At 42.6% G+C, this 18,836-nt stretch overlaps 1 protein-coding gene across 1 annotated transcript in view; it reads left to right on the forward strand.

The window, feature by feature from the left end:
* LOC139417041 (IgGFc-binding protein-like) overlaps nt 1–18,836 on the forward strand; it is an 85,238-nt gene continuing 66,402 nt past the window's right edge. The window contains exons 1-2 of the mRNA XM_071166276.1: nt 1–192; nt 14,323–15,127. Of these exons, the coding sequence (XP_071022377.1) occupies nt 1–192; nt 14,323–15,127 (997 nt within the window). The remainder of the gene's footprint in view (nt 193–14,322; nt 15,128–18,836) is intronic.

An 18,836-nucleotide genomic window follows, 5' to 3' on the forward strand; every position in this document is an offset into this window, starting at 1 on the left:
ATGAGAGCATCAGCTGTTCCGGCCAACTGTGTGATCACACTCTCCGTAGCCAACGTGAGTATGACCTTTACACAGGTCAATATACACAAGGCTGTGGGGCCAGACGGATTACCAGGACGTGTGATCCGGGCATGTGCTGACCATCTGGCAGATGTCTTCACTGACATTTTCAACATGTTCCTGATTGAGTCTGTAATACCAACCTGTTTCAAGCAGACCCTGTGCCCAAGAACACAAAGACAACCTGCGTAAATGACTACAGACCCGTAGCACTCATGTCCGTTGCCATGAAGTGCTTTGAAAGGTTGGTAATGGCTCACATCAACACCATTATCCCAGAAACCCCAGACCCACTCTAATTTTCAAACCGCCAGAACAGATCCACAGATGATGCAATCTCTATTGCACTCCACACTGCCCTTTCCCACCTGGACAAAAGGAACACTTGTGTGAGAATGCTATTGATTGACTAAAGCTCAGCATTCAACACCATAGTACCCTCAAAGCTCATGACCAAGCTAAGGATCCTGGGACTAAACACCTCCCTCTGCAACTGGATCCAGGACTTCTTGACGGGCCACCCCCAGGTGGTGAGGGTAGGTAGCAACACATCTGCCACGCTGATCCTCAACACTGGAGCTCCCAGGGGTGCATGCTCAGTCTCCTCCTGTACTCCCTGTTCACCCACGACTGCATGGCCAGGCACGGCTCCAACACCATCATTAAGTTTGCAGACGACACAACAGTGGTAGGCCTGATCACCGACAACAACGAGACAGCCTATAGGGATGAGGTCAGAGACCTGGCCGGGTGGTGCCAGAATAACAACCTATCCCTCAACGTAACAAGACTAAGGAGATGATTGTGGACTACAGGAAAAGGAGGACTGAGCACGCCCCCATTCTCATCGACGGGGCTGTAGTGGAGCAGGTTGAGAGCCTCAAGTTCCTTGGTGTCCACATCAACAACAAACTAGAATGGTCCAAACACACCAAGATAGTTGTGAAGAGGGCACGACAAAGCCTATTCCCCCTCAGGAAACTAAAAAGATTTGGCATGGGTCCTGAGATCCTCAAAAGGTTCTACAGCTGCAACATTGAGAGATCACTGCCTGGTACAGCAATTGCTCAGCCTCTGACCGCAAGGCACTACAGAGGGTAGTGCGCACAGCCCAGTACATCACTGGGGCTAAGCTGCCTGCCAGCCAGGACCTCTACACCAGGCAGTGTCAGAGGAAGGCCCTAAAAATTGTCAAAGACCCCAGCCACCCCCGTCGTATGGCAAGCGGTACCGGAGTGCCAAGTCTAGGATCAAAAGGCTTCTCAACAGTTTTTACCCCCAAGTCATAAGACTCCTGAACAGGTAATCAAATGGCTACCCGGACTATTTGCATTGTGTGCCCCCCACCCCACCCCTCTTTTTACGCTGCTGCTACTCTCTGTTTATCACATGCATAGTCACTTTAACTATACATTAATTTACATACTACCTCAATTGGGCCGACCAACCAGTGCTCCCGCACATGGGCTAACCGGGCTATCTGCATTGTGTCCCACCCACCACCTGCCAACCCCTCTTTTACGCTACTGCTACTCTCTGTTCATCATATATGCACAGTCACTTTAACAATACCTACATGTACATACTACCTCAATAAGCCTGACTATATACAGACTAGGTGTCTGTATATAGCCTTGCTACTCTTTTTTCAAATGTCTTTTTACTGTTGATTTATTTCTTTACTTACCTACCTACACACACACACACACACACACACTTTTTTTCCGCACCATTGGTTAGAGCCTGTAAGTAAGCATTTCACTGTAAGGTCTACACCTGCTGTATTCGGCGCATGTGACAAATAAACTTTGATTTGATTCTGTCAAACCCTGCATGTGCAGCTAAAAGTTATTCTTAACACAAGGTTTCTGAGAACCTGCCTCAGTGGCATGCAAACCTGCCCTTGTTTCAGAGAAAAACAGCCACTGTCTCTCTGTGTCTCGCTATCACCCTCAGTCCCTTTTCTCACCTTCTCTCACAGACGCCAGGCTGTGGGTTTTGGCAGAGAGCTAGACACAGACAGAGACCTCAATTTTCAGCTATACAGTGAGCATAAGTACAATGGAACGTAAGCAAAATAATAACCCCATAATCAATTTGAACCCTTCAGTAGCATTGCCTTCAAATTGTTTAACTTGGGTCAAAAGTTTCAGGTAGCCTTCTACAAGCCTCCCAAAATAAGTTGGGTGAATTTTGGCCCATTCCTCCTGACAGAGCTGGTGTAACTGAGTCAGGTTTTCTGGCCTCCTTGCTCGCACACGCTTTTTCCGTTCTGCCCACAGATTTTCTATAGGATTGAGGTCAGCGCTTTGTGATGGCCTCAAGCTATTTTGCCACAACTTTGGAAGTATGTTTGGGGATATTGTCCATTTGGAAGACACATTTGCGACCAAGCTTTAACATCCTGATTGATGTCTTGAGATGTTGCTTCAATATATCCACATAATTTTCTTTCCTCGTGAAGCCATCTATAAAACAGAGTATAAGTTTCATTAGTTATAGTTCTATTTAAAATGTAGATATTGTTTAGTCATTATTCATAAAATTCCTAACACCATTACACTTGCTGGTCTAGTCATTGTGTGGCTGGGTCTGAGTGAATGAGTCTGTTATTGATTGGTCACTAATTTGATTACATCAGGTAATCAATAAATGTGCTGGTGAATCGATCAATCACTGACTAGGCTATGTGGCTATCCCCTCTGTGTTGCCAAAATCTTCTGGGCATTCAACAGTTTATGGCAGGGCATTTGGTCAATCAGATGGGTCTAATCTAGTGTCATGACGTTGCCCTCTTTGGGGACAGGCCCTTTTCTGCAACTCCTGAATAAAACCCCAACTTTGAGAAATTCTCAACAGACCATGTTTTTCTCAATCACGAGAGGACAAAGGTTGCAGACCATTGCTGAATCTTTTAACCATAGCACGTGGTTAAACTCTTAGACTATCGATACCGACAGAATAAGAACAAGTCTTTGATATTAATTACTAGTCTGCAGCTAGGAATTCGGTATCATTGAACGCGAAGAACGACAACCACCGAGACATCCATTCTACAACAACATGAATGAATGTCACTCTGAACCTGCCACGACAGAGAGAGAGAGAGAGGACGGATACTCTCCAACAGAAACTAACTTTTCAACAGCGATCAAGACACACTGAGCGTAAATATATATATTGATTGCAATTATTCCCGAATGAGTGAGCGTTCATGTGCAAAGGACTAGCATTTCAATTGTTATAATTATCAACTCTGTAGTGACTTCTCAGGTGACCCCCACTCCCCTTTCTGTCTAACAAGCCGTCATGCCAGTTTAGCCCACTAGGGCACATTCCCCTATCATTTCTTGATGCCATTTTCACTTTGTTTGTTTGTTTATGCATTTCTGTGAGTTACTTAGTTAGTGAATAAATTATTTAAGACAATTGATGTATGGATGACTCATAGTGAAGACTGGGTTTGTGCAGATACCTAACAATTTACGACGTTTGGAATGAGACTAACGTGAGGTAAAGTAAATAATTCATTAATTCGAAGACTAATTGATCAGATATAAAATATCTGAAAAGTTATATTAGGAAATTATAACTTTAATCTGAATATTTTCCTTGGTGCCCCGACTTCCTAGTTAATTACAGTTACATGATTTAATCAGTTTAATCGCGTAATACTAATTACAGAGAATTTTTGAATAAACTAAGTCTTCAATTTAATGATAGTAAACACACGACACTAGTTTAGGTTGATCCTATGGCCCAGTATTACTAGGTCTATGTGCTGTTGTGGTCCCTGGTGAAGGTCTAAGGCAACTGCCTGAGTAAGAATAATTTGGCATAAACTTACTTTATGTTGAACATAAGCTTTGACTGGTCTGACTGGTCTGACTGGTCTGACTGGTCTGACTGGTTTGACTGGTCTGACTGCATCACCGCCAATTCAATTCAAAGGGCTTTTTCTCTCTCTCTCGCTCTCTCTCTCTACCCCTCTCTTTCTCACTCTCTCTACCCCTCTCTCTTCCTGCTCTCTTTCTTTCTTTTTCTCCCTGTCTGTCAATTCAATTCAATTCAATTCAATTCAAGGGCTTTATTGGCATGGGAAACATGTGTTAACATTGCCAAAGCAAGTGAGGTAGACAACATACAAAGTGAATATATAAAGTGAAAAACAACAAAAATTAACAGTAAACATTACACATACAGAGGTTTCAAAACAGTAAAGACATTACAAATGTCATATTATATATATATACAGTGTTTTAACAATGTACAAATGGTTAAAGGACACAAGATAAAATAAATAAGCATATATATGGGTTGTATTTACAATGGTGTGTGTTCTTCACTTGGTTGCCCTTTTCTCGTGGCAACAGGCCACAAATCTTGCTGCTGTGATGGCACACTGTGGAATTTCACCCAGTAGATATGGGAGTTTTTCAAATTTGGATTTGTTTTCGAATTCTTTGTGGATCTGTGTAATCTGAGGGAAATATGTCTCTCTAATATGGTCATACATTGGGCAGGAGGTTAGGAAGTGCAGCTCAGTTTCCACCTCATTTTGTGGGCAGTGAGCACATAGCCTGTCTTCTCTTGAGAGCCATGTCTGCCTACGGCGGCCTTTCTCAATAGCAAGGCTATGCTCACTGAGTCTGTACATAGTCAAAGCTTTCCTTAATTTTGGGTCAGTCACAGTGGTCAGGTATTCTGCCGCTGTGTACTCTCTGTTTAGGGCCAAATAGCATTCTAGTTTGCTCTGTTTTTTTGTTAATTCTTTCCAATGTGTCAAGTAATTATCTTTTTGTTTTCTCATGATTTGGTTGGGTCTAATTGTGTTGTTGTCCTGGGGCTCTGTAGGGTGTGTTTGTGTTTGTGAACAGAGCCCCAGGACCAGCTTGCTTAGGGGACTCTTCTCCAGGTTCATCTCTCTGTAGGTGATGGCTTTGTTATGGAAGGTTTGTGAATCACTTCCTTTTAGGTGTTTGTGCAATTTAACGGCTCTTTTCTGGATTTTGATAATTAGTGGGTATCGGCCTAATTCTGCTCTGCATGCATTATTTGGTGTTCTACGTTGTACACGAAGGATATTTTTGCAGGATTCTGCGTGCAGAGTCTCAATTTGGTGTTTGTCCCATTTTGTGAAGTCTTGGTTGGTGAGCGGACCCCAGACCTCACAACCATAAAGGGCAATGGGCTCTATGACTGATTCAAGTATTTTTAGCCAAATCCTAATTGGTATGTTGAAATTTATGTTTCTTTTGATGGCATAGAATGCCCTTCTTGCCTTGTCTCTCAGATCGTTCACAGCTTTGTGGAAGTTACCTGTGGCGCTGATGTTTAGGCCAAGGTATGTATAGTTTTTTGTGTGCTCTAGGGCAACAGTGTCTAGATTGAATTTGTATTTGTGGTCCTGGTGACTGGACCTTTTTTGGAACAGCATTATTTTGGTCTTACTGAGATTTACTGTCAGGGCCCAGGTCTGACAGAATCTGTGCATAAGATCTAGGTGCTGCTGTAGGCCCTCCTTGGTTGGTGACAGAAGCACCAGATCATCGGCAAACAGCAGACATTTGACTTCGGATTCTAGCAGGGGGAGGCCGGGTGCTGCAGACTTTTCTAGTGCCCGCGCCAATTCGTTGATATATATGTTGAAGAGGGTGGGGCTTAAGCTGCATCCCTGTCTAACCCCACGACCCTGTGTGAAGAAATGTGTGTGTTTTTTGCCAATTTTAACCGCACACTTGTTGTTTGTGTACATGGATTTTATAATGTCGTATGTTTTACCCCCAACACCACTTTCCATCAGTTTGTATAGCAGACCCTCATGCCAGATTGAGTCGAAGGCTTTTTTGAAATCAACAAAGCATGAGAAGACTTTGCCTTTGTTTTGGTTTGTTTGGTTGTCAATTAGGGTGTGCAGGGTGAATACATGGTCTGTTGTACGGTAATTTGGTAAAAAGCCAATTTGACATTTGTTCACATTTGTTCACATTCACATTTGTTCTGTCTCTCTCTCTATCTCTGTCTCTCACTCTTTTTCTCTCTCTCTTTCTCTGTCACACTCTTTTTATCACACTCTAACTCACTCTCTTTCGCTATGTCTCTCTCTGTCTCTCTATTGCAGCCCATAGCAACCTAGCAGCATACATGTGTGATGTTACTGTCGTAATTATGTTACAAAGGTACAGTACACTTTGCCAAAATATCTTATCTTAAATATTTAAGCCTGGTAACAGTTCTCTTGACTTTATCATATCTAAACAATGACAGATATTTGGTATTTTGGTATTTTATTAGGATCCCCATTAGCTGTTGCAAAAGCAGCAGCTACTCTTCCTGGGGTCAACACAAAACATGAAACATAATACAGAATGACATAATACAGAACATCAATAGACAAGAACAGCTCAAGGACAGAACAACATACATTTTTAAAAAGGCACACGTAGCCTACATATCACTGCACACACACAAACTATCTAAGTCAAATAGGGGAGAGGCATTGTGCCGCGAGGTGTTGCTTTATGTTTTTTTAAACCAGGTTTGCTGTTTATTTGAGCAATATGAGATGGAAGGAAGTTCCATGCAATAAGGGCTCTATATAATATAATTTCTTGAATTTGGGGACTATGAAAAGACCCCTGGTGGCATGTCTGGTGGGATAAGTGTGTGTGTCAGAGCTGTGTGTAAGTTGACTATGGAAACAATTTGGGAGTTTCAACACATTAATGTTTCTTTATAAAAAGAAGTGATGCAGTCAGTCTCTCCTCAACTCTTAGCCAAGAGAGACTGGCATGCATCAGCCCTCTGATTACAATTAAGAGCAAAATGTACCGTTCTGTTCTGGGCCAGCTGCAGCTTAACTAGGTCTTTCCTTGCAGCACAGGACCACATGACTGGACAATAATCAAGATTAGACAAAACTAGAGCCTGCAGAACTTGCTTTTTGGAGTGTGGTGTCAAAAAAGCAGAGCATCTCTTTATTACAGCTAGACCTCTCCCCATCTTTGCAACCATTGAATCATTATGTCTTGACCATGACAGTTTACAATCTAAGGTAATGCCAAGTAATTTAGTTTCCTCAACTTGCTCAACAGCCACACCCTTCATTACCAGATTCAGCTGAGGTCTAGCACTTAAGGAATGATATGTACCAAAGACAATGCTCTTAGTTTTAGAGATGTTCAGGACCAGTTATTACTGGCCACCCATTCCAAAACAGACTGCAACTCTTTAAGGGCTTGAGTGACTTCATTAGCTGTGGTTGCTGATGCAGAAATGGTTGAATCATCAGCAGACATGGACACATGCTTTGTTTAATGCCAATGGCGGGTCATTGGTAAAAATAGAAAAGAGTAGAGGGCCTAAAGAGCTGCCCTGCGGTACACCACACTTTACATGTTTGACATTAGAGACGCTTCCATTAAAGAAAACCCTTTGAGTTCTACACAGCAAAAAAATAAACGTCCTCTCACTGTCAACTGTGTTTATTTTCAGCAAACTTAACATGTGTAAATATTTGTATGAACACAAGATTCAACAACTGAGACATAAACTGAACTGAACAAGTTCCACAGACATGTGACTAACAGAAATGGAATAGTGTGTCCCTGAACAAGGGGGGGGGGGGGGGGGGGGGGGGGGGTCAAAATCAAATCAAAAGTAACAGTCAGTATCTGGTGTGGCCACCAGCTGTATTAAGTACTGCAGTGCATCTCCTCCTCATGGACTGCACTAGATTTGCCAGTTCTTGCCGTGAGATGTTACCCCACTCTTCCACCAAAGCATCTGCAAGTTTCCGGACATTTCTGGGGGGAATGGCCCTAGCCCTCACCCTCCGATCCAACAGGTCCCAGACGTGCTCAATGGGATTGCGATCCAGGCTCTTCACTGGCCATGGCAGAACACTGACATTCCTGTATTGCAGGAAATCACGCACAGAATGAGCAGTATGGTTGGTGGCATTGTCATGCTGGAGGGTCATGTCAGGATGAGCCTGTAGGAAGGGTACCACATGAGGGAGGAGGATGTTTTCCCTGTAACGCACAGCATTGAGATTGCCTGCAATGACAACAAGCTCAGTCTGATGATGCTGTGACACACCTCCCCAGATCATGATGGACCCTCCACCTCCAAATTAATCCCTCTCCAGAGTACAGGCCTCGGTGTAACACGCATTCCTTCAATGTTAAATGCGAATCCGACCATCACCCCTGGTGAGACAAAACCATGACTCGTCAGTGAAGAGCACTTTTTGCCAGTCCTGTCTGGTCCAGTGATGGTGGGTTTGTGCCCATAGGTGACGTTGTTGCCGGTGATGTCTAGTGAGGACCTGCCTTACAACAAGCCTACAAGCCCTCAATCCAGCCTCTCTTAACCTATTGCAGACAGTCTGAGCACTGATAGAGGGATTGTGCGTTCCTGTTTTAACTCGGGCAGATGTTGTTGTCATCCTGTACCTGTCCAGCAGGTGTGATGTTCGGATGTACCGATCCTGTGCAGGTGTTGTTACATGTGGTCTGCCACTGCGAGGACGATCAGCTGTCCTTCCAGTCTCCCTGTAGTGCTGTCTTAGGCATCTCACAGTATGGACTTTGCAATTTATTTCTCTGGCCACATCTGCAATCCTCATGCCTCCTTGCAGCATGCCTTAGGCATGTTCACGCAGATGTGCAGGGACCCTGGGTATCTTTCTTTTGGTGTTTTTCAGAGTCAGTAGAAAAGCCTCTTTAGTGTCCTAAGTTTTAATAACTGTGACCTTAATTGCCTACCGTCTGTAAGCTGTTAGTGTCTTCACGACCGTTCCACAGGTGCATGTTTATTAATTGTTTATGGTTCATTGAACAAGCATGGGAAACAGTGTTTAAACCCTTTACAATGAAGATCTGTGAAGTTATTTGGTTTTTACAAATGATCTTTGAAAGACATGGTCCTGAAAAAGGGACGTTTCTTTTTTTGCTGAGTTTATTAGATAGATAGCTCTGAATTCACGATATAGCAGAGGTTGAAAAGCCAAATCACTTAAGTTTCTTCAACAACAGGTTATGGTTAATAATATCAAAGGCTGTTCTGAAGTCTAACAGTATAGCTCCCACAATCTTCTTATTATCAATTTCTTTCAACCAATCATAATTTGTGTCAGTGCAGTACATGTTGAGTACCCTTCTCTATAAGCATGCTGAAAGTCTGTTGTTAATTTGTTTACAGAGAAATAGCATTGTATTTGGTCAAACACAATTTTTATATCATTGATCTTGGCTTCATAATACAGTTTCTACTTCTTTTTGTTGAGTTTAGTCACATTATTTCTCAATTTGTAGTAAGTCAGCCAGTCAAATGTAGAGCCAGACTTATTAGCCACTCCTTTTGCCTCATCTCTTTCAACCATACAGATGTTCAATTCCACATCAATCCATGGAGCCTTAACAAGCTGAAATTTGCTTCCTACAACACTAACTCAAAAAAGTTCTGGGACACTGTAAAGTCCATGGAGAATAAGAACACCTCCTCCCAGCTGCCCACTGCACTGAAGATAGGAAACACTGTCACCACTGATAAATCCACCATAATTGAGAATTTCAATAAGCATTTTTCTACGGCTGGCCATGCTTTCCACCTGGTTACTCCTACCCCGGTCAACAGCACTGCACCCCCCACAGCAACTCGCCCAAGCCTTCCCCATTTCTCCTTCTCCCAAATCCGTTCAGCTGATGTTCTGAATGAGCTGCAAAATCTGGACCCTTACAAATCAGCCGGGCTAGACAATCTGGACCCTTTCTTTCTAAAATTATCTGCCGAAATTGTTGCCACTCCTATTACTAGCCTGTTCAACCTCTCTTTTATGTCGTCTGAGATTCCCAAAGATTGGAAAGCAGCTGCAGTCATCCCCCTCTTCAAAGGGGGGGACACTCTTGACCCAAACTGCTACAGACCTATATCTATCCTACCATGCCTTTCTAAGGTCTTCGAAAGCCAAGTCAACAAACAGATTACCGACCATTTCGAATCTCACCATACCTTCTCTGCTATGCAATCTGGTTTCAGAGCTGGTCATGGGTGCACCTCAGCCACGCTCAAGGTCCTAAACGATATCTTAACCGCCATCGATAAGAAACATTACTGTGCAGCCGTATTCATTGATCTGGCCAAGGCTTTCGACTCTGTCAATCACCACATCCTCATCGGCAGACTCGACAGCCTTGGTTTCTCAAATGATTGCCTCGCCTGGTTCACCAACTACTTCTCTGATAGAGTTCAGTGTGTCAAATCGGAGGGTCTGCTGTCCGGACCTCTGGCAGTCTCTATGGGGGTGCCACGGGGTTCAATTCTTGGACCGACTCTCTTCTCTGTATACATCAATGAGGTCGCTCTTGCTGCTGGTGAGTCTCTGATCCACCTCTACGCAGACGACACCATTCTGTATACTTCTGGCCCTTCTTTGGACACTGTGTTAACAACCCTCCAGGCAAGCTTCAATGCCATACAACTCTCCTTCCGTGGCCTCCAATTGCTCTTAAATACAAGTAAAACTAAATGCATGCTCTTCAACCGATCGCTACCTGCACCAACCCGCCTGTCCAACTTCACTACTCTGGACGGCTCTGACTTAGAATACGTGGACAACTACAAATACTTAAGTGTCTGGTTAGACTGTAAACTCTCCTTCCAGACCCATATCAAACATCTCCAATCCAAAGTTAAATCTAGAATTGGCTTCCTATTTCGCAACAAAGCATCCTTCACCCATGCTGCCAAACATACCCTTGTAAAACTGACCATCCTACCAATCCTCGACTTTGGCGATGTCATTTACAAAATAGCCTCCAATACCCTACTCAACAAATTGGATGTAGTCTATCACAGTGCAATCCGTTTTGTCACCAAAGCCCCATATACTACCCACCATTGCGACCTGTACGCTCTCGTTGGCTGGCCCTCGCTTCATACTCTTCGCCAAACCCACTGTTTCCATGTCATCTACAAGACCCTGCTAGGTAAAGTCCCCCCTTATCTCAGCTCGCTGGTCACCATAGCATCTCCCACCTGTAGCACACGCTCCAGCAGGTATATCTCTCTAGTCACCCCCAAAACCAATTATTCCTTTGGCCGCCTCTCCTTCCAGTTCTCTGCTGCCAATGACTGGAACAAACTACAAAAATCTCTGAAACTGGAAACACTTATCTCCCTCACTAGCTTTAAGCACCAACTGTCAGAGCAGCTCACAGATTACTGCACCTGTACATAGCCCACCTATAATTTAGCCCAAACAACTACCTCTTTCCCTACTGTATTTAATTAATTTATTTATTTTGCTCCTTTGCACCCCATTATTTTTATTTCTACTTTGCACATGCTTCCATTGCAAATCTACCATTCCAGTGTTTTACTTGCTATATTGTATTTACTTTGCCACCATGGCCTTTTTTTCCTTTACCTCCCTTATCTCACCTCATTTGCTCACATCGTATATAGACTTGTTTATACTGTATTATTGACTGTATGTTTGTTTTACTCCATGTGTAACTCTGTGTCGTTGTATGTGTCGAACTGCTTTGCTTTATCTTGGCCAGGTCGCAATTGTAAATGAGAACTTGTTCTCAACTTGCCTACCTGGTTAAATAAAGGTGAAATATAAAAATAAAAACAGTTCTAACAGTCAGTTTCTTAACAGGTGCCTGTTTATCAATAATTGGAAGAAGCAATTTCATAAATGCATCAAGTGCAGCGTCTGGATGCGCCTCATTAATCACATGAGACCAACACATCTCTTTAACATCATCCACATAAGAGTCACAGCAAAATCTTTTGTATGATATCTTATACACTATTTTAAGCCCAGCTATTAGAACTTTGGCATTCCTGGATAAAGCCACTATATTGTGATCACTGCATCCAATGGATAGGGATACAGCTTTAGAACAAAGTTCTACAGCATTAGTAAAAATGTGATTGATACATGTGGATGATCTTGTTCCTGTAGTGTTTGTAAACACCCTGGTAGGTTGATTAATAACCTGAACCAGATTACAGGCACTGGTTACAGTGAGAAGCTTCCTCTTGAGTGGACAGCTTGATGAAAACCAGTCAATATTCAGGTCTTCAAGAAAGTAGACCTCTCTGTTTACATCACATACACTATCAAGCATTTCACACATATTTTTTAGATACTGACTGTTAGCACTTGGTGGCCTATAGCAACACCCCAAAAGAAAAGGCTTTAGATGTGCCAAGTGAACCTGCAACCACAACACTTCAAGAACACTTGACATAAGATCTTCTCTAAGCATTACAGGGAGATGGCTCTGAATATATACAGCAACACCTCCCCCATAAGAATTTCTGTCTCTTCTATAAATGTTATATCCTTGTATTGCTACTGATGTATCATCAAATGAATTATCTAAGTGAGTCTCAGAAATGGCTAATATATGAATGTTATCTGATGTTAGCAAGTTATTGATTTAATGAACCTTATTTCTAAGGCTACATATATTAATATGGGCTATTTTCAGCCCTTTCCTGGGTAGCTTATCAGAGATAGACATAATATTGAAAAGAGCAGGCAAAGCAAGAGAAAAAAAGATACATTCAGCAGTCCATTAATCAACTGGTCTGTGGCCTGCGGCTACGAACCCATAGGCTTGGCTCTCTCATCCCTTCCAGGCTTCTGGGAGGGAGGGTGGATAATGAGCCTGTCGTCGCAGATGTACTCAATGTGCCCACGCGCTCTGGCAGCTTTCTTTTTTTTTTTTTTAATTGTACCTTTATTTAACTAGGCAAGTCAGTTAAGAACAAATTCTTATTTACAATGATGGCCTAGGAATAGCCTAGCCTTGTTCAGGGCAGAATGACTGATTTTTACCTTGTCAGCTTGGGGATTCGATCTTGCAACCTTTTGGTTATAGTACTATCCTGTCTCCAAATTAACCCTCTAGTATTATCCTGTCTCCAAATTAACCCTACCTAGTATTCTTCTTGTCTACCCTCTAGTAAGGTTATGACGAACAGTCACCGTATATGCTTCTGAATGGAGGAGGGTTGTTTCATTTAAGAGGTCCAATTTAAAAAAAATATAAATATATTTTACCAGGCAAGTCAGTTAAGAACAAATTCTTATTTTCAATGACGGCCTAGGAACAGTGGGTTAACTACCTGTTCAGGGGCAGAACGACAGATTTGTACCTTGTCAGCTCGGGGATTTGAACTTCCAACCTTCCGGTTACTAGCCCAATGCTCTAACCACTAGGCTACCCTGCCGCCCCAAACTCTAATGTAATGTGTCGATTTTAACAATTCCCCATAAGGTTGCAAAATATCAATAGCCTTCCATAGATTTCTGGATGGGGGATTCCCAGATTCCCTAATTATTCCCTCCTGACTTCCTAGGTTTCTGGAAAACCTGGGAATAGGCCTAACCCAAGCAAAACCAATGCATTTGCTTCTGTTTTTTGGGGTTGCAATACTTTAATATTCTCTCCTTCCTAAACCTGCCTACTAAGATGTTTACCCTCTAGTAACTGAGAACCTGCCTACTAAGATGTTTACCCTCTAGTAACTGAGAACCTGCCTACTAAGATGTTTACCCTCTAGTAACTGAGAACCTGCCTACTAAGATGTTTACCCTCTAGTAACTGAGAACCTACCTACTAAGATGTTTACCCTCTAGTAACTGAGAACCTGCCTACTAAGATGTTTACCCTCTAGTAACTGAGAACCTGCCTACTAAGATGTTTACCCTCTAGTAACTGAGATCCTGCCTACTAAGATGTTTACCCTCTAGTAACTGAGATCCTGCCTACTAAGATGTTTACCCTCTAGTAACTGAGATCCTGCCTACTAAGATGTTTACCCTCTAGTAACTGAGAACCTGCCTACTAAAATGTTTACCCTCTAGTAACTGAGATCTTGCCTACTAAAACGTTTACCCTCTAGTAACTGAGATCTTGCCTACTAAAATGTTTACCCTCTAGTAACTGAGATCCTGCCTACTAAGATGTTTACCCTCTAGTAACTGAGATTCTAACCCCATGGGCCTAAATGTGCAAATTGCAAGATGGTAATGATCTGGTCCAGTGCAACTGTTTGAGGGGTTGGGTATCCTGTATTTTATTTTATTTATTTATTTCACCTTTATTTAACCAGGTAGGCCAGTTGAGAACAAGTTCTCATTTGCAACTGTGACCTGGCCAAGATAAAGCAAAGCAGTGCAACACAAACAACAACACAGAGTTACACGTAAACAAATAGGCTACATTGTTGACATAGCACCAGTATAAGAGTACTGAACAGCACCAGTATAAGAGTACTGAACAGCACCAGTATAAGAGTACTGAACAGCACCAGTATAAGACTACTGAACAGCAACAGTATAAGAGTACTGAACAGCACCAGTATAAGACTACTGAACAGCATCAGTATAAGAGTACTGAACAGCATCAGTATAAGACTACTGAACAGCATCAGTATAAGAATACTGAACAGCACCAGTATAAGAATACTAAACAGCATCAGTATAAGAATACTGAACAGCACCAGTATAAGAGTACTGAACAGCACCAGTATAAGAGTACTGAACAGCACCAGTATAAGACTACTGAACAGCATCAGTGTAAGACTACTGAACAGCACCAGTATAAGACTACTGAACAGCACCAGTATAAGAATACTGAACAGCACCAGTATAAGACTACTGAACAGCATCAGTGTAAGACTACTGAACAGCACCAGTATAAGACTACTGAACAGCACCAGTATAAGAATACTGAACAGCACCAGTATAAGACTACTGAACAGCATCAGTGTAAGACTACTGAACAGCACCAGTATAAGACTACTGAACAGCATCAGTGTAAGACTACTGAACAGCACCAGTATAAGACTACTGAACAGCACCAGTATAAGAATACTGAACAGCACCAGTATAAGAGTACTGAACAGCACCAGTATAAGAGTACTGAACAGCACCAGTATAAGACTACTGAACAGCATCAGTGTAAGACTACTGAACAGCACCAGTTTAAGACTACTGAACAGCACCAGTATAAGAGTACTGAACAGCACCAGTATAAGAGTAAAAAATCTAAATTGCAGTTGGACTGGAATAATACATTATGGCCTTTCTCTTGCTTTTCAAAGATGATGGTCCAATTTTTTAAACATTTGTATTATCTTTTACCAGATCTATTGTGTTATTCTCATACATTCCTTTCACATTTCCACAAAATTCAAGGTGTTTCCTTTCAAATGGTACCAATAATATGCATATCCTTGCTTCAGGGCCTGAGTTACAGGCAGTTTGATTTGGGTATGTCATTTTAGGCTACACTTGGGAAAGAAGGGGCGGATCTTTAAATTAGAAGTTGGAGATCAGGTTAGTTCTGAATGATTCACTGCCATAGAAATGTACCTGGCTAAAAGGTGAGCCCTTTTCATGGTACACTACCAGTTAGTCTGAGTTGAACTTAGATTTGATCAAAGTTACTAGAAGTGGCGTGTATTCATGGATGACAAGGGAAGCCAGGCTTCCCCAAAAAATGTACCAAGAAGAAAGAAACAAAACATAAAATAATGTATCTTTCGTCTCTCTGTGTTTCATAATTTTCCTTCAATTTGCAAAAGAGGCTGAATGCATCTCACTAGAGAAAGCATCCGAACGAGTGAAACAGTGCCCCTCTGTCTCTGTATGTGTAGGCTATCTATCTGATGCTGTCAAATTAAGATGATTAAAATGTTTTCATTGAATGCAAAGGAAGCCAGTGAGCTTTTGGCCTCCCTTGAAATATTTTGTTATAAAATAATAGCCAATCAGCGTTGAGCTAAACTGAGTGAACTCAACTGTGAATGGTCCTGACGCACCAAGGGAATTGACAGAAACAACATGAATTGTTGCATCTTGTTGTCCTCCAGTGGCTAGCTAGCTAAAAGTGTCCCTTTCCTAAATAAGCCATGGATGGCGATAGGGATTTGGACTTGAGGTTTTACTTAATTATCCATAGCGGGCAATGATTACAATGGAGATTCTGATACAACCATTAATTCATACATTGTGCCCTTGGACTGAGAGGATGGAAGTTCTCTATGTAGCTAGATGTAGAAGGCTATTGTTAACTAGCTAACGTTGCCATGAAAATAAGTTAGGTTAGCAAGCAAGCATTTTAGCCAAGTAACCTAGCACAACAAAAACTAAAAGTGTGTTAGGATGATAGTCATAGAGCGTTTTGTCAACATGAAAGAGGATGACATTGGCGTTTCTCTACAAGTAAGGTGGGTCAACATGTTTTTTCTACTTGCACAAACACACACAGCCACACACAGGTTATAGACCAAATAATGCAATTATCAGAACACATAAGTTGTAATATTGCTTTTTTTATGGCTTGGCCTCCACAGTGATTTTACCCACGCACCGCTATTGGTTATTAGTGGGCCTGTCTAACTATACTGAACGAAAATATAAACACAACATGTAAAGTGTTGGTCCCATGTTTCATGAGCTGAAATAAAAAAAGATCCTGGAAATATCCACACGCACAAAAAGCTTACTTCTCTCAAATTTTGTCCACAAATGTGTTACATCCATGTTAGTGAGCATTTCTCCTTTGCCAAGATAATCCATCCACCTGACAGGTGTGGCATATCAAGAAGCTGATTAAACAGCATGATCATTACACAAGTGCACCTTGTGTTGAGGACAAGTACTGTAAATAATTGTGCCGGAGGGGAGGGCTGCCGTTTTACGGGCTCCTAACCAACTGTGTTATTTATTTTATTTTTTTCACATTGTTTGTAACTCATTTTGTACATAATGTTGCTGCTACCGTCTCTTATGACAGAGGAGAGCTTCTGGACATCAGAACAGTGATTACGCCAAGGACATACTGCTTTGCCGAGACATGGCCCAAATCCCCATCATCAGCGTGAAGAAAAGACCGAGAAGAAGGAGGAGGAGGGCGGGGTGCCTTGTAAGAATTTGTGGACGAGTAGGTAAGCCACCACTAACCTCTGTATTACGAGCCAATGTGCAATCATTGGAAAACAAACTGGACGATCTACGATTAAGACTATACTACCAACGGGACATTAAAAACTGTAATATCTTATGTTTCACCGAGACTTGGCTGAAAGACGACATGGATAATATAGAGCTGGCTGGTTTCTCAGTGTTTCGGCAGGACAGAGCAGCTACATCTGGTAAAGCGAGGTGCGGGGGTGTGTGCCTATTTGTCAATAACTGCTGGTGCGCAATGTCTAATATAAAAGAAGTCTTGAGGTATTGCGCGCCTGAGATAGAATAACTCATGATAAGCTGTAGATCACACTATCTACGAAGAGAGTTCTTGTCTATATTATTCGCAGCTGTCTATTTACCACCACAAATCGATTCTGGCACGAAGACCGCACTCAATGAGCTGTTTAAGGCCAGAAGCAAACAAGAAAATGCTCATCCAGAAGCGGCGCTCCTAGTGGCCGGGGACTTTAATACAGGCAAACTTAAATCCGTTATACTGAATTTCTACCATGACGTCACATGTGTAACCAGAGGAAAAAAACTCTAGACCACCTTTATTTACTCCACACACAGAGAAGCATTCAAAGCTTTCCCTCACCCTCCATTTGGCAAATCTGACCATAATTATATCTTCCTGATTCCTGCTTACAAGCAAAAAATAAAGCAGGAAGTACCAGTGACTCGCTCAGTATGGAAGTGGTCAGATGACGCAGATGCTACACTACAGGACAGTTTTGCTAGCACAGACTGGAATATGTTCCGGGATTCATCCAATAGCATTGAGGAGTATACCACCTCAGTCACCGGCTTCATCAATAAGTGCATCAATGACGTCGTCCCCAAAGTGACTGTACGTACATACCCAAAACCAGAAGCAATGGATTACAGGCAACATCCGCACCGAACTAAAGGCTAGAGCTGCCGCTTTCAAGCAGCGGGACACTAATCCGGGCGCTTATAAGAAATCCCGCTATGCCCTCAGACGAACCATCAAAAAGGCAAAGTGTCAATACAGGACTAAGATTGAATCATACTACACCGGCTCTGACACCGGCTCTCGTCTGATGTGGCTGGGCTTGCAAACTATTATAGACTACAAAGGGAAGCACAGCCTCGAGCTGCCCAGTGACACGAGCCTACCAGATGAGCTAAATCACTCCTATGCTCGCTTCAAGGCAAGCAACACTGAGGCATGCATGAGAGCATCAGCTGTTCCGGCCAACTGTGTGATCACACTCTCCGTAGCCAATGTGAGTATGACCTTTAAACAAGTCAATATACACAAGGCTGTGGGGCCAGAAGGATTACCAGGACGTTACCGGCTCTGACGCTTGTCGGATGTGGCAGGGCTTGAAAACTAATACAGACTACAAAGGGAAATCCAGTTGCGAGCTGCCCAGTGACATGAGCCCCCCAGATGAGCTAAATGCCTTTTTATGCTCGCATTGAGGCAAGCAACTCTGAAGCATGCATGAGAGCACCAGCTGTTCCAGAAGATTGTGTGATCTCTCTCTCCTTAGCCGATGTGAGCAAGACCTTTAAAAAGGTCAACATTCACAAAGCCGCAGGGCCAGACGCATTACCAGGACATGTACTCAGCATTGCGCAGACCAAATGGCAAATGTCTTCACTGACATTTTCAAACTCTCCCTGGCCGAGTCTGTAATACCTACATGTTTCAAAAAGACCACCATAGTCCCGGTGGCCAAGAAAATGAAGGTAACCTGCCTAAATGATTACTGCCCTGTAGCACTCTCGTCGGTAGCCATGA

The sequence above is a fragment of the Oncorhynchus clarkii genome, chromosome 9 (genome assembly GCF_045791955.1).
Source record: "Oncorhynchus clarkii lewisi isolate Uvic-CL-2024 chromosome 9, UVic_Ocla_1.0, whole genome shotgun sequence".
NCBI classification, from domain to species: Eukaryota; Metazoa; Chordata; class Actinopteri; order Salmoniformes; family Salmonidae; genus Oncorhynchus; species Oncorhynchus clarkii.